At 32.7% G+C, this 17213-nt stretch overlaps 2 protein-coding genes across 5 annotated transcripts; both read left to right on the top strand.

The window, feature by feature from the left end:
* The first annotated feature begins 3179 nt into the window (after nt 1–3179).
* Nucleotides 3180–6279, top strand: LOC120188348. 4 transcript variants are annotated; one of them, XM_039191804.1, is made up of 5 exons: nt 3180–3670; nt 3725–3737; nt 3828–4282; nt 4316–5369; nt 6261–6279. In XM_039191804.1, the coding sequence occupies exons 1-4, from the start codon at nt 3239–3241 to the stop codon at nt 5363–5365; spliced, it is 1950 nt and encodes a 649-aa protein (XP_039047735.1). In that variant the 5' UTR covers nt 3180–3238; the 3' UTR covers nt 5366–5369; nt 6261–6279. The 4 variants fall into 4 exon arrangements, with proteins under 4 accessions (XP_039047735.1, XP_039047734.1, XP_039047733.1 ...); XM_039191803.1 differs by lacking the exon at nt 6261–6279 and adding an exon at nt 5581–5712; XM_039191802.1 differs by lacking the exon at nt 6261–6279 and having other exon boundaries at nt 3181–3670; nt 4316–5521.
* Nucleotides 6280–7870: 1591 nt separating this feature from the next.
* On the top strand, nt 7871–16303 carry LOC120188353 (protein PELPK1). Its single transcript, XM_039191808.1, has 6 exons — nt 7871–8251; nt 8345–8381; nt 8448–8483; nt 8600–8749; nt 11528–11552; nt 15902–16303. Exons 1-6 carry the CDS (start codon nt 7915–7917, stop codon nt 16187–16189), a joined length of 873 nt encoding a protein of 290 aa, XP_039047739.1. The 5' UTR covers nt 7871–7914; the 3' UTR covers nt 16190–16303.
* The last annotated feature ends 910 nt before the right edge of the window (nt 16304–17213 follow it).

Raw genomic sequence — 17213 nt, 5'->3', positions numbered from 1 at the left:
AATTATGATTTAGAATGAAAAATATTTAATTTGACTTAAAATAATAATATAATTATTTCTTAAATATTTTAAAAATAGTTACAATAATATCCATTTCTTTATATTTTTTAATTAAGTCTTTATTTTATCGAATAAAAATTATATATATAGGCCGAGTCCAGTCAAATGTGATGCAGGTTTTAACGCAAAATAAATCAAATTTTAGATAGGATAAAACATTCCCTAGATCTTTCAAACTCAGCCTGTACTCATTTCTATTTCCAAACGCTCATTGATCTTTTTAATGAAATGAGAATTTTAAAAAAAATTGATTTTACATAAAAAAATAACGAAAGATAATTACACAAATTTTATTTAAAAAGAATAAATATGAACGGTGTGTGTTAAAGATACGTAATTGTATGAGCACAAACACGAATTGAACTGGATGACGACGATGATGCACATGTATTAACCCATATTATTTAGATATATAGATTTTCAAATACTTGAATATAATATTTTAAGAATTTATTTAACAGATGGTTAAACATAAGGTTAATGTATAGTGTCGTCTTCGTCCAACTCGACTCGTATTGTTCTCGTACTCATGTAAGTATATACCTTTGACATGTACCACACGTTTTTTTCTTTTCTTTTTATTGACAAAATTCACATATGTTTACTACTTTTTCTTTTCTTTCATCGACAGAAAACGCTTTCTACAAAATGCGTATTTACCTACGTGACAAAAATGTAACAAAAATATATATTAGAACGAGAATTAATCAACAATGAATATTATTTTAGTAATTAATTATTTTTAAATGATATTTTAGTAAAAAAAAAAGCCCCTATGCACATAGCAGACCTATGCATAGCTGACTTTTGGAAGGACTAATTTATAACATGTTTTGCTGTTAGAGAGTAGAAAAAAATAAAATAAGTGTTTTTTCTCATTTGATTTAATTTAATTTAATCCAGTTCAATTTAATATCATTATAAATTAATTAAAATTTTTAGACCAAATTAATATGTTTCATAAATGGCACAAAAAGTTAATTTTAAATTCTCAAAAGATAATGAAAAACAATATTAACAATTTCACACTTAACTAAATAAAAGAAGATTATATAATTTCAATGAATTAAATTTTAATTTTATTGATATGATCATTATTATAACATTCTAGAGATTCTGAGTTAAATATATGTTTAAAGATATACTAAATTTTAATTTTAAGATTTTGATGATTACGTATAATTTAGGTATTTTATAAAAAAATGAATTTCAATTTATTGTTTTCTTATTAATTATTAATATCTAATTTTTCATGATCTGGATTATTTAATAAGCTCGTTTGATTGGAAATAAAATGGGGATAGATTATCCGTTAGATCACTAATCTATTTTTATATTTCTATTTGAATCACTAAATTATTTTCTTCAAATCATAAACAACGATACATTTTGTTTATATTTTGTTCATCATTAGTTAGGTTTAACTATTGACTTGAACCTTTAATTAGGGATGGACATGGGTCGGGTCGGGTTTTTGGTCCATCCGACCCGACCCGAGAACAAATGATCCTCCTCTCGAGACTTGACCAAAACAAAATTTCACCCGACCCGACATATAACTTAGAAACTTGATTCGACCCGAAATAATAATAAAAATATTATTTTTATTCAATAAAAATAGTGACTTAATTGAAAAAATTATATATAGAGAAATATTATTTTAATTATTCCTAAATATATAAGATAATTTTTTTTGAGGTCGAGTCTATTTTTCACCCTAAACCCGACCCTAACCCGACCTAAATTTTACACTTAAAAAAACTCGACTTGAACCCAATTAAAAAAAAAAGACCCGATCGTGTTTGGTCACATGCCCATCCCTACCTTTAATGTATAAATGAACATTCATCGCTTCAAAAATAAGACAATAACTCCATATAAAATACTTAAAAGATAAAAAAAATTAGGAGAATAGATAAAAAAAAACTAAAATAAATAATTTTCCAATAAAACAACTTAAATTCAAATTATAAATGCCCAATCACATGATGTAAAAAATATGATTATTTTTTATAGAATGTATGAAAAATAATTTGAGTTCTTCAGAAATGACAAAAGCCATAATGTTAGGTTAAGGTTCGGCGCACCTTATTAAAGACGACCGTCGCTATGCTAAAGCTGTACCACATTCCATAAATTCCTTTTAATTTACCAAAACACCCTTTCCAGCAAAGCTTTTCATATTTTTTGGGTCAAATTTTCTAAAAATGTCCTTTCACTGTACACTGTTATCAAGTTTAATCCTTCAATTTTTTCCTTTCTCGAAACTGTTAACCTCCAATCCATCAATGATCGATAGTTACTTTGATGATAATATTTATTTTGAAATTATGTTATTAATTTTTTGCTTTTATTTTGGTTTGATAGACTCAGATTGATTTTCAACTTGACATTTACATCACTGCTTTCGATATATTTAGCTTACTATGTATTGTTCTCATGCATTGGTATCACCCGAACTCTTTTATCTTATTCTAACAAAAAGAATCAAATTATTATAGACGGACAAATTCACTAAAACTGCATAGTATGGGGACCCTCTAAGGAATTGGACAAATTCATTTTGACCAAAACACCTTTTACAGCAATGCTTTCCATATTTTTAGCATTATTTTCACTTTTTATTTGTCCTTTTCATTTTGCATTTCAAAAACTTCAAAGTTCACTATCCATACTTGAAAAAATCACTACAATATGATCAAATAATCTTTTTGGCTACAATAATTTTGAAAACTATAAAATGATTATTAAAATTTTCAAATAATTTAAAAATAATCTTTAACTTTATCAAAATTATAATAAATGATAATCAATTTATATATTTTTCTACAATTGATTATAACGTCATAACAATTGTTTTATAGTAAATCAATAAATTTAATAATTATTTTAAGTTTAGTGATCAAACTGATTAATTTGACGTAGTTCATTGACTTGTGTACTTTACGAGAAAAAACACTTTCCACTCACACTGAATATCAAAAGACAATAATACCCATAAACAATCATCATTATTCCACCCAAACCAACCGAAACCCTTAGTAATTTGTTCCAAAACATCTGTCCTAATCCGTCCATTTGAGAACAAAATGTGACGGTTTTGTCTAGTTTTTCCATTATCGAACAGAATAGTTTCCTCTCACCAAAAAAAAAAAAACAGTGGGAGAGAAGGAAAAGAATGGACGGTAACACTACTGAAGCTGAACGTTGGCTCTCCATAGCCGAGAAGCTCTTGGTGTCACGTGACTTGCACGGGACTCGGACGTTTGCGATCCGAGCACGGGAAACGGCGCCGGTTCTCGCCGACCAAATCCTCGCCGTGACCGACACTCTCTTGGCGGCTCAATCGAACCCTCAAGATTGGTACGGGATACTCCAACTCGTTCCGTTGACTCAGTCCATGGAGGTGGTGGCGAGTCAGTATAGGAAACTCTCTCTCCTCTTGAATTACGGCAAGAACGGGCTGCCGTTCGCGGATCAGGCGTTTCGATGCGTTTCTGAAGCTTGGAGTGTGTTGTCTAACCCGTCTAAGAAGGCCATTTACGATAACGAGTTGAGGTTTCTTCAGTTCGGTCCGGTGAGTCAGTTTAGTCAACAGTATCATCATCAACAACAACAGCATGCGCAATTTCAGCAGCAGCCTCAAACACAGACGCTGTTTATGCAGCCGCCGCCGCCGAAAGAAACACAAACTCTATTCATGCAACAGCCTCCGAAAGAGACGCAAACTCTTTTAATGCAACCACCAGCGCCTCCGCCTCCTAAAGAAACGCAGACGCTGTTTATGCAACCGCCGACGCATCCGCCTCCGAAAGAAACGCAACCTCTGTTTATGCAGCCACCGGCGCCTCCGCATCATAAAGAAACGCAGACGCTATTTATGCAACCGCCGGCACCTCCACCTCCGAAAGAAACGCAAACGCTGTTTATGCAAACGCCGCCCAAAGAAACGCAACCGCTGTTTGCGATAAGAAGCCCTACGAATAGTAGTAAGGATGGGAATGCTGCATTTGAAGGGGGAGGGCAGTTGGGTTTAAATAATAATCTGCCGGAGCCAACTCGTCCGGCTGAGTCAACTTGGTCGATGCAGATGAATCAGATAGGTTTAGCTTGGCCGTGTCAGATTAATCAATCAGGACCAGTTGGTTCGAGCCACATTAGTCGGCCAGAGCCTACACGGACAAGCCAGGTTAATCGACCGGAGCCTACCCAGGCGAGCCAGGTTAATTGGCCGGAACGTACCCAGGCGAGCCAGGTTAATCTGCCTGAGCCTACGCGGACTAGCCAGGTTAATCAGGTAGGAATTGCTTGCTCGAATGAATTTAATCGGACTGAGCCGGTTCAGAGAGTTGAGATTAAGCAGAAACCACTTACTTCTCCTCCTCCTCCAGCAGCAGCAGAGTATACTCGAACAGAGTCAAATGGTGTGACTGGGATGACTGATTCGACTCGGCCTAGTCAAGCCACTGAGTCACAGGGACCGACTTTCTGGACAGCTTGTCCGTACTGTTACGTTCTCTATGAGTATCCTAAAATGTACGAGGATTGTACACTAAGGTGTCAAGCTAAGAATTGCCGGCGAGCTTTCCATGCAGTTGTGATACCGCCGCCGCCGGTGAACGGAAATGATACCCATTTCTTTTGTTTGGGGTTTTTTCCCTTAGGGTTTTCGGGAAAAGATAAGAATAAGGGCGGTAAGTTTCCCAGTTGGTCCCCTATTTCCAACATGTTTGCTTGTCCCATGGACCACGTCACTGGAAAACAAAAGCCTGCTCCAAGAGTGTATTACGAAGATTATGATTCATACGTAGAGATTTTCGATTCAAGTGGACCTTCGGAGGATGATGACGATGACGATGAATGGCAGAAATATGAGAGGAAGAAGAAGCGGGCAAAGAATGCCAAAGGGAAAGGATCTGCTGGGAGAAAACCTAAGAAAGCACCGAGCGAGACAGTGGATACGGGGAGCAATCAGCAAGTTAGTGCGGCTCACAGTGCGAAGTTGAATGGTGTTCCAGTGGTACCTGAGGGCCAGCTAACTGCTGAATCGAGCAGAGGGGGTGTCACAAATAGTGGGAGGAAGCAGATGGTAAAAGGAGCAAAGAGTCTAGGGAAATTGGATTTGAATGTGGAGTTTAGCAATGAAGTGGAAGAGCCGGTGTCAAGGAGGAGTGAGGGGAACCATGCTGGAATAGGGGAAGAGGATAACATCGAAGGGAATGGATTTTTTGAGGGTCTTGATGAGTTCTTAAGTAGCTTGCCTATACTCTCCAATGTCGGGGACGAAAAAGTTAAGGCTACTTAGTGAAGTAAGATCCGTGTTTCCTTTTTTCAGCAGCTGTAGTTGTTCTAATTGTATGCTTATAGTATCTAATCATGTGGAGGTACTTGGGATATCCTTTTATAGCCTTTTCATGGTTGCAGTTAACTGTATACTTTGTATCGTTGTATGTTGTTATCATTTTTATTGTTCAGAGCTGCCTGTTTATTCCTAGTGAATTTTCCTGTTTGGGTGGACAGGTTAGGAAGTTCAGTACATAACCATGAGGCATTTCGGGTTGACGATCAAATATCTGCCCATCATAATTCTTGCAAGTTTCCCTCTTTTAGAAAAGGGAAAGAAATAAAAGGGTCGAAGCTGTGATATACCGATGGTGAAAAAATATGCTTCGAGAAAAGTTGAACCGGGCTCTTTAGGCTGTTAGTATTGCTTTTTTAGAAGGGAGGGGATTAATAGCAGAAGAAGATTCAGTTGTTAGGGATTCAATTACTAATGCCTGTGTTCTAAGCATGACTCACCAAAGGTTATTTTTCACTATCATTCAACTCTTTCTATTCAATGCAATATATTAGGTTTAATATATTCTTTTGTTGATTGTATCGTTGCTTTTACTTTGTCTGCTTGTAATTCATGCATCTTTCGCTATCGTGAACGCGTTAACTAGAATTATCGACAATAATTTTTACTTTCTTCCTCTTGGTTCCTTTGGTGTGGATTGCCCGAAACCTGATAGTGATTTGAAGAATGGACTTTCCTCTGTTATCTCTGGCTCTTTGTTTTTGTACTTTCAAGGGCTGAAGCATCCAAATCTTTTGGTAATATGTCGCGACTAATCCTTATGACCTAGGAGTATAGAGATTTCAGTCTGAAGGAGTTATGCTGTCTGACTCTGGTTCAAGTATGCAGTTTCATCTTCTAGTTGCAGAGAATCACAAACTTGCTGATATGCTCATGATCTGGCTATCAGCTTGCCATACCAATTGTGATAAGCTCGTTGCCCTTGTTTAGGACACATAGGTATGTTTAATTATTTTTCACAACTTTCATGTATTTGAAGGGTCTTTTGAGGAATCATCATAAGATAGGCGATAGTCAACTCTTCTATGATTAGCGCAACCAAGTTATATGAAGCAATAAATCTAGTTAGTTGCAACATGAAAGGCTGCAGATTTTAGATATTCCTATTCCATCTGTGCTATGAATTTGGCTTTATTTCCCCTTTGTGGTTGGTGTTGATGTTGCTCCAACATATTTCTATCAGCGAAGGAAAGAAATGCCGGAATGACGACTGCTTATCTTGATTGAGTTCGGAATCGTTGCAGTTTGTTGCTCCGAATCATCATTTCTCTTCCACTGTCCATGTCTGGCGCATATCGGGACCTTAGTTCAGGAGCTGAGATCGTCTCATATTCACATAATCAAACTGCATTCAAGTAATGAATGAATGAGAAGTTGAGCTTGCAAAATATAAATTCTTGAAGCTAGAATTGGCCATTGTTCTTGAGGTGGTAAAAGTAAAATTGCCAAAACTTCCCGAGCTTGTCCAAAGTTATCAAAACCTGAATTACCAAAAGTTAGAGTTATCCAACCTGATTTACCTAAAATCCTAAACACACCGAAACCTGCAGATTTATAAATATTTGTTTGAATGGCATTATTCTGGTCATTTTTGTATTATCATATGTACTTCCTACATACTAAGATTCGAACGTACACAAATTGATACAACATAAATATTTTTGAATATTCGATCAATTAATAGACATCTGTATTATATTATATGCCAAAGGTTGTATACAAATTGATACGACATAAATATTTTTGACTATTCGATCAATTAATAGGCATCTGTATTATATTATATGTCAAAGGTTATATTACGTTTGTATACATAAATAGAGGTGAAGAAAATTTAATTTAATTTGAAAATTAATAAAAAAAAATTAAGTTTTGAATTGTTCGAGTTTATTCGATTAAATCATTTTGAATATTTTAAGTTCTATTATTGCATTCAGTTCGAGGACTTACACTTTGAATATTTTAAATTTCTTTTGGACTGCTAAGTCATTTTTTATGTCCATTGCAAGTAACCAAACTTTAGCAGCTTAATTTCTTTCTGTCTCTCATTTTAGACGTATGTAGTTGGTAGATAGTTGAACAAATAAAAAAACAACAATTAAAGCTCCTGGCTGGCATGTTATACAATGTAATCTGTATATATATTTCTATCGTATTTATTTTATTTTTTTTATTATAACTGTGTTTAAATTTTTATATAAAACTTATTGTGTTCATATATGGTATAATATTTAAATTAATATTTGTGAGTGTCAAATGTATAATTGGCAGTCAAATGTATGTGTCATCAATTCAGAGTTCGATAAGGTTTCGAGTAACGAATAGGTGAGAAGTTGAGCTAACAAAATGCAGATTTTCTCACCAAACACTTGGAAAATCTGATGGTTTTCCACTTCCCAATACCTATAAAAGGCTCATTAGCTCATGCAATTGCATAAACAACAAATACTCTAAACCATTTCATATTGTCACCTCGCATCCTTTTGCCCTCAATCATGGCTTGCCATCGTTTCCCTTTCTTTGCACCACTCATCACTTTGTTATTGATGAGCAGTGATACCATCTCGGTTGGTGCCCGACGTCTCTTAGAAGAGTCTGTGCCTGAAAAACCCGAGCTTCCTAAACCCGAGTTGCCGCATATACCGTCCTTCCCAAAGGTTGAACTCCCAAAACCCGAGTTACCGAAAATTTCAAAACTTGAAATACCTAAAATACCTGAGTTGCCTAAGCCTGAATTACCTAAAGTTCCAGAGTTGCCAAAGCCTGAATTGCCTAAGGTTCCTGAGTTTCCAACAGTGCCAGAGTTGCCAAAGCCTGAACTTCCTAAAGTTCATGAGTTGCCAAAGCTAGAATTACCTAAGGTACCTGAGTTTCCAAAAGTGCCCGAGTTGCCAAAGCCAGAACTTCCAAAGGTTCCTGAGTTGACTAAGTTGCAGAAATCTGAAGAAGTCAAAGTTCCAGAGTTACCGAAGTCAGAATTGCCTAAAGATCCTAAGCTACCAAAAGTTCATGAATTACCGAAGTTAGAATTACCTAAAGTTTCTGAGGTGACCAAAGCTCCTGAAATACCTAAAGTTCCTGAATTACCAAAACCAGAATTACCTAAAGTTCATGAATTACCAAAACCAGAATTACCAAATGTTCTGAGTTACCAAAGGCAAAATTACCTAAAATTCCCGAGTTACCAAAACCAGAATTACCTAAAATTCCTGAATTACCAAAACCAGAATTACCTAAAATTCCTGAATTACCAAAACCAGAATTACCAAAAGTTCCAGAGTTATCAAAGCCAGAATTACCTAAAATTCCCGAGATACCAAAACCAGAATTACCCAAAACTCCTGAATTAACAAAACCATAATCAACTGATGTTCCAAAACTATCCAAACCATAATTACCCAAATTATTAAAATGCTGAAACCCCAAAGTCATGGCAATGCCTTTGTTTTCTTAAACATTAAGCATATGGTTTATAGGTATTCTTCTTATAGAAGACTGTTTGATTATTGAGTTCATTTCATGAGTCATGAGTTCTCGTCTATGTATTATCATGTATACTTTCTAAATAAATTTATAGTTTCATACAATGTTTGATTTCTCTATTTAGTACGTTCGACTTAAGAGCATTTTGGCAAATCATCTAAAAGATTTACAAATTCCCGAAGATAAAAATTAAGAAAGACAAGTAAATGGGTTAGTGAAGTCGGCCTGACCCAATTAACATCAGTTGTAACAAAAAGTTTACATAAAAATATAGGTATAATTCTCGTTTTAATCCCTCTGCTATACTAAAATTTAATATTTAACACTTTTATTTTAATTTAACATATATTTTTTAATAAGATATCCACTTTTGGGCATCGTCAATGTGTTTTAATCATCCTAACGTGTAAGCAACTCTTAAATTCGATTCGGACTCTCTGTTTCAAACGTGAACCTCCAAAATTATCTCTTTTTTTCAAATAAAATCTTCAAATTTCTTTTAAAATGGTGATTTGATAGGTATTCGATCATATCTAGTTTAAAAGGATTGATGGTGAATTTGGTTTACATAACAAAATCATGCTTTTAAAGATAAAATATTTTCAAACCTAGAAAACAATCACAATAGGATCATAGTTTTGGGATAAAATTGGAATGTCAATAAGTTTATGGATTAATTTAGAATGAAAGTCATAATTTGGGGACGTATGTTACAATTAACTCAATTTAATTTGAATATTTTTGAATTGAATCAAGTGAAATAAAATTCAAGTAGAAAAAAAAATTATTGGCATGGACAAAATCGTAGAAAATGATCCAACATACTAGTTAGGGATAATAGTTTGACATAGACATGATAGGTTTTGACATGACTTGATCATATAAGGTCGATAATTTTTTAAAATTTGAGTTCGAATAAGATTTTGTGTGAGGTCGGATCGTATTTGACATAACATATTGGTTAGGAATGACAATTTTTTCGGCAAATATTGACCCAGTTATATCTTACAAATTTAGTTTTTTTAAAATTTAAGTTTAGATAAATCTTATGAGATAATTAAAATTTAATAATTCGAGTTAAGCATATACATACTAGTTTCAAACAATTATTAGACCTACAGATTCAACCCCTAACATGGGTCAAACTCAACTACTTTCCTATTACAATAATTAAGATTCTATGAACTTCTACAATTGGTCCATTTATCCGAGTATGTTCATCTCCCAGGAATGGCTTAAGAGTAATCTATTTATAATACATACATGTGATAGTAACATGTTTATGCTAAGATGTATGATTTATATTAAAAATAATAACAGTAATTGTCTGAAGAAGGTCAAAATGACCATCCAAATCATAATTATATATTAAAGTTTTTTTTATAAATTCCGCCATCGAAAGTTAATTTATGTATTTGAATTCGTGACTAACATTTAATAATGTGACTTCTTGTATGAATCACGTTTGTGATAATCTTAGTATTGTTTCTTAAGTTTAAATGTGTTTTAAATATGACTCCGGTTTCTCTCTCTCGTTTTTTCAGGGTTTTATTATGATTAATCCAAATCGATCCGTGTTGAGTACTTGACTTTGGTGGGTGAGTTTCCATTAGGAATTTTCTACATGCAAAATATTTTAAACTCAAAACCTACTTAAGCAGACAATTTAAAATGTGACATATAAAAGTAAAAAAATGAAATATAAAATGTGACATATAAAAGTAAAAAATGAAAAATAAGTGTTGTTGTTTGTTGATTTTTCTAATATGACATTTTATATGAGACAATTTAAAAAACTAAAGCAGACAAATTTAGTGGGATGGAGGGAGTATGGGATATGATCCAATTACATATTGTAAAACTTTTTAGTTTTCCAAATATTTAATACCGTTAGATGAGTGAATATAGACGATTGAGATTAACCCATAGAAGAATATCAAAATAAAATAATAAAAAGAAAGAAACAAATAAATAAAAACACAGAATCATAGTTGCAAAAGCAAGTTGGTAGATATATAGTTGAACAAACCAGAAATACCCAACAAGGCTTCTTGGTAGCAATGATGTACGGGTATATTTAAGTAATATTTGTCTTAATCTTTTTATATTATAAATGATTTTCATAAATTATGTTATAACATTATATCCTATATGATCGTTCAACATCCAACTAATCATATCAGAGTTTGATATGATTTTTAAGTAAGGAATAGGTGATAAGTTAAGCTAACAAAATGCAGATTTTCTCACCAAACACTTGGAAAATCTGATGGTTTTCCACTTCCCAATACCTATGAAAGGCTCATTAGCTCATGCAATTGCATAAACTACAAACACTCTAAACCATTTCTTATTGTCACTTCGCATCCTTTTACCCTCAATCATGGCTTGCCATCGTTTCCCTTTCTTTGCACTACTCATCACTTTGTTATTGATGAGCTCCGATACCATCTCGGTTGGTGCCCAACGTCTCTTAGAAGAGTCTGTGCCTGAAAAACCCGAGCTTCCTAAACCTGAGTTGCCACATATACCGTCCTTCCCAAAGGTTGAACTCCCAAAACCTGAGTTACCGAAAATTCTGAAACCTGAAATACTAGAGGTGCCTGAGTTACCTGAGTCTGAATTGCCTGAAGTTCCAGAGTTGCCAACAGTGCCAGAGTTTCCAAAGCTTGAACTAACTAAGGTTCCTGAGTTTCCAAAAGTGCCAGAGTTGTCAAAGCCTGAACTTCCAAAGGTTCCTGAGTTGACTAAGTTGCTGAAATCTAAAGAAGTCGAAGTTCCAGAGTTACCGAAGTCAGAATTGCCTAAAGCTCCTGAGTTACCAAAAGTTCCTGAATTACAGAAGCCAGAATTGCCTAAAGTTCCTGAGGTGACCAAAGCTCCTGAAATACCAAATGCTCCCGAGTTACCAAAATCAGAATTACCAAAAGTTCTTGAATTATCAAAACCAGAATTACCAAAAGTTCTTGAATTATCAAAACCAGAATTACCAAAAGTTCCTGAGTTACCAAAGTCAGAATTACCTAAAGTTCCTAAGTTATCAAAGCCAGAATTACCAAAAGTTCATGAATTATCGAAGCCAAAATTACCTAAAGTTCGTGAATTATCAAAACCATAATTACCAAAAGTTCCTGAGTTACCAAAGCCAGAATTACCTAAAGTTCCCGAATTACCAAAATTTCCAGAGTTACAAAAACCAGAATTACCTAATATTCCCGAGATACCAAAACCATAATCACTCAAAACTCTTGAATTACTAAAAGTTTCAGAATCACCAAAACCTGAATTAGCGGAAGTTCCAAAACTATCCAAACCATAATTACCCAAATTATTAAATTACTGAAACCCAAAAGTGATGGCAATGCCTTTGTTTTCTTAAACATTAAACATATGGTTTGTATGTATTCTTCTTATAGAATGATGTTTGATTATTATATTTGAGTTCATTTCATGAGTCGTGTGTTGTCGTCTATGTATTATCATGTATACTTTCTCTATTTATAAATTTATAGTTTTATACATTGTTTGACTTCTCTATTTAGTATGTTCGATTCTGTCCAACTAACTTGGTTCTATGGATGGTAAATTGATAGTGTGAATTTAGATATTTATTTATATTCGATTATTTTTATACAAATTCTGATATCATTCGGATTCAAATACTCTTAACTCTCTTTTTTTTTTTGTCCTCTGTTCCTACTAAAATATTTTCTTTTAAATTTTCAATTAATTATTCTGATTTTTCTACTATTTATTTAGAGATAATTTATGTAATACTTTTCTCTTTAAATATATTTTTTTTCATTTAGAGACTTATTATATCAAATAAAATAAAATATTTAAACAGGATCATATACAAACTTTTACCTTAAATTTTGAGTCGGATAAAATATTTCTAAACTCAAATCAAATAAGAGGTATAATACTCGATTCAAAATCAAATCGATTAAAAACTCTACCCGACTTATTACCCTACCAAGTACTAGTGCATGTGTTAATCTTAAGTTTTGACTAATGTCCAATAATATGACTTGTATCCTTCACGTTTGTGTTCTCAAAATTACTCGACTTGTAGTTAAATATTCCAACTATTTTTTAATTTTATTTTATTTTTAAATCTAATATATTAGAATATTACGCATTCACTAGTTACAATAATCAATAAAAATTTCTTATTCGAACAAATACAAATAAATAAACTTTATTTACTTAAAATTCATTGGCTTGCCATTCTATAAACCGATGAGGGCAAGTGAGAATTTTTCTTCCGTCTATAACAATCACTAAAACAAATAAGGGTAAACTACACTTTAGTAGCTAAACTATTACTTTTATTCCATTTTGATACACTAACTTTATTTTATTTCAAAATCATACATAATGTTTAGTTTATGTTTTATTTTGATACCCCCACGGTTAAAAATTAACAATGATGTTGAGGTATTACTATAAAGTAATATCATGTCATCATTGAAAAAAATAATAATAATAATAATAAATATCACATCAATAGTTTTGTTAATTTTTTTAACTGCAGGGTACCAAATTAAACCAAAACTAAATATTAGGTATGATTTAAAAAAAATAAAGTTTGGATACCAAAATGGTACAAAAGTAATAGTTTAGATACTAAATATGTAATTTATCCAAAATTAATTAATAAAAAGAAAATAACAAATAAATAAAAACACATAATCATATTAGCAAAAGCAATTAAGTTAGAAGATAATTTGACAAAACAAAAATACCAAATAAGGCTTCTGGTTGGCAATGTTGTACTTTATATTTGGTATTTTTAAGTCATCATATAAGGGTTTTGAAGTATGATTTAAGTAAGGAATGGTGACAAGTTGAGCTAACAAAATGCAGATTTTCTCACCAAACACTTTTGGAAATCCCATTGTTTTCCCCTTCCCAATACCTATAAAAGGCTGATTAGCTCATGCAATTTCATAAATAAAATTTTAGGATAGACATAATTAATAAAATAAGTAATTAATGGTCGAATTTTAAGGTGGATATTTGATCACTCTAATTTAGAAGTGGATTTTCTATTGAAAATAGACAAAATCGTTGTTTAAGATGTAACATATAGTTAAGGATGACAGTTTTAATCGAACATGATAAGTTTGGAGATTGGGTCGGGTTGATTTTATAAAGTATGAGGTCGAGATAGATTTAGGGTGAAAAATATTCATCTTGATCCGACGTGAGATAATAGTATAATTTTCCTCTATATATTTAAGGTTGGATATAGAGCACAATTATACTATTATACTACGAGTTTTAGTTAATGTTGAAGAATCGGGCAAAGATAACGAAAGAACACAATAATTTTTAACGAGGTTTAGCAATGTGCTTACGTCATCGGTGCCTAGGCGGCGCTAGAAGTTTTATTCAATATCACATAGGTTTAGGTTACATCTCTATTTATAATAAAAAAAACATGGTACATAATTACATAATTAACCTTGTACCGTACCGCGGCGGCTACGCCCCCGTACCCCCAACCCACATAATCGTAACCCCCTCTACGAAACTTTCTTTGTAAGGACAGTTGATGTTCGCTCACTCCGCTCCATCTCCTGTCATCTTTACTAGTATATTTATGAGACATACATATCTGTTAACATTTACATTGACCGAGAGTTTTAGTTTTCCTCGTACTTCCTATCATAAATCTAACTTGAAATTGTTTTATATTTAGATTGATTGTGTGTTTTTATCTTAAATCTCAAGTCAGATTTATAGTCGAATAAAACTGGTCTAAGCCCGAATCAGATAAAAGATATAATATTTAAATTAAATTTGGATTAACCAAAATATTAATTCGACTCGACCTATTATCATCTCTAATACTAGTTCATTTGTTCAGAACTTGTGACTAATGCCCAATAATCTTAACGTTGTTTCTCACGTTCAAATGTGTTTTCAATATGATTCGGCTTTTAGTTAAACATTGGTACCATTTTTTATTTTGTATTTTATTTTTTTAATGTATTAGGATATTATACATTCCATCTTTATAATGAATTTACAAATCAATAAAGTATTTTTATTAAAAAAAATATAAAAAGAAAATAACAAATAAATGAAAACACGAATCATTGTTGAAAAAGCAAGTTGGAAGATAGTTCAACGAACAAAAAATACCAAAAAAGGCTTCTGGTTGGCAATGTTGTACTTTATAATTGGTACTTTTAAGTAATTTATGTGTCATCATATTAGGGTTTGATTAAGTAAGGAATGGGTGAGAAGTTGAGCTAACAAAATGCAGATTTTCTCAGCAAACCCTTTGAAAATCTCATTGTTTTCCACTTCCCAATACCTATAAAAGGCTCATTATCTCACGCAATTGCATAAACAACCAATACTCTAAAGCATTTCTTATTGTTATCTCGCATCTGATTGCCCTCAACCATGGCTTGCCATCGTTTCTCTTTCTTTGCATTACTCCTCACTTTGTCGTTGATGAGTAGCGACACCATCTCGGTTGGTGCCCGGCGTCTCCTAGAAGTGTATGTGCCTGAAAAATCCGAGCTTCCTAAAACTGAGTTACCGCAGATACCATCCTTACCAAAGGTTGAACTCCCGAAACCTGGATTACCAGAAATTCCGAAGCCTAAAATACCAAAAATGCCTGAGGTACCTGAGCCTGAATTGCCTAAAGTTCCAGAGTTACCAAAGCCTGAATTACCTAAGGTTCCAAAGTTTCCAACAATGCCAGAGTTGTCAAAGCCTAAACTTCCTAAGGTTCCTGAGTTGTCAAAGCCTGAATTACCTAAGGTTCCTGAGTTTCCAAAAGTGCCAGAGTTGCCGAAGCCTGAACTTCCAAAGGTTCCTGAGTTGATTAAGTTGCAGAAATCTGAAGAAGTCGAAATTTCAGAGTTACCGAAGTCAGAATTGCCTAAAGCTCCTGAGCTACCAAAAGTTCCTGAATTAACGAAGCTAGAATTACCTAAAGTTCCTGAGGTGACCAAAGCTCCTGAAATACCAACTATTCCCGAGTTACCAAAACCAAAATTACCTAAAATTCCTGAATTACCAAAACCAGAATTACCTAAAATTCCTGATTTACCAAAACCAGAATTACCAAAAGTTCTTGAGTTACCAAAGCCAGAATTACCTAAAATTCCCGAGTTACCAAAACCAGAATTACCTAAAGTTCCTGAATTACCAAAACCAGAATTACCTAAAATTCTCGAGATACCAAAACCAAAATTACCCAAAACTCCTGAGTTACCAAAACCTGAATCAACGGAGGTTCCAAAACTATCCAAACCGTAATTACCCAAATTATTAAATTACTGAAACCCCAAAGTCATGGCAATGCCTTTTTTTTCTTCAACATTAAACATATGGTTTATAGGTATTCTTCTTATAAAAGAATGTTTGATTATTATACTTGAGTTCATTTCATTAGTCAGGTGTTGTCGTCCATGTATTATCATGTATACTTTCTAAATAAATTTATAGTTTTATTTATGTTCTATTCTGTCCAATTTGAGAGTCTTGTGGATATTGGGAAATCATCTAAAAGAATTTACGGATTTCATAAGATAAGAAAGACAGTAATGAAGTTGGCCTCACCCAACTAACATCACTTATAAAAAAAGGGGAAACATTTACATTAGAAAGTAAAGGAATATTTTTTGTTTTAATCCCTCTACTATACTAAAATTTGAGATTTAACTCTTTTTATTTTAATTTGACACATGCTTTTTATCAAGGTAACGATTTTTTGGCATCATCAATGTGATTTAACCTTCTCCGCATGTAATCTATTCTCAAATTTGACTTTAACTCTTGTTTTAAAAGTGGACCTCTAAAATTATCTTTTTCCAAAGGAATCTTCAAATTTCTTTTAAAATTGTGATTTTATGATTTTATGGGTATTTAAAATCTAAAATGATTGATGATGAATTTAATTTTAAAAAATGAGCACGATTTTTAATAATAAATATTTTTGAACCTAAAAAATGATTTTTACAAGGACCATGGTTGAGGGGTGAGATGGGAATGTTAAAAAGTTTAGGAATCAATTTATAATGTGAGTTATAATTTAGAGACATATAGTGTAATTAACTCAATTTAATTTATATTTTTTCGAATGGAGTTAAATGAATGAAGTTCGAATAAAACAATTGTTCAAGATAATTTAAAAAGAAATATTAAATTTAAATCTTGTTTAACATATTTGTAACTTTTTTTAAAATAAAATAAGATACTTTAGATTTAATAATTTTTTAAAGCCTCGTATCTTTCATTGTACAATTAAACGAATACAATATTATATTCATACTTATTTTAT

Source organism: Hibiscus syriacus, unplaced genomic scaffold (genome assembly GCF_006381635.1).
Source record: "Hibiscus syriacus cultivar Baekdansim isolate YM2019G1 unplaced genomic scaffold, ASM638163v2 tig00116944_pilon, whole genome shotgun sequence".
Taxonomy (NCBI): domain Eukaryota; kingdom Viridiplantae; phylum Streptophyta; class Magnoliopsida; order Malvales; family Malvaceae; genus Hibiscus; species Hibiscus syriacus.
The sequence above is the reverse complement of the archived record's forward strand: the minus strand, read 5'-3'. Positions and strand labels throughout refer to the sequence as shown.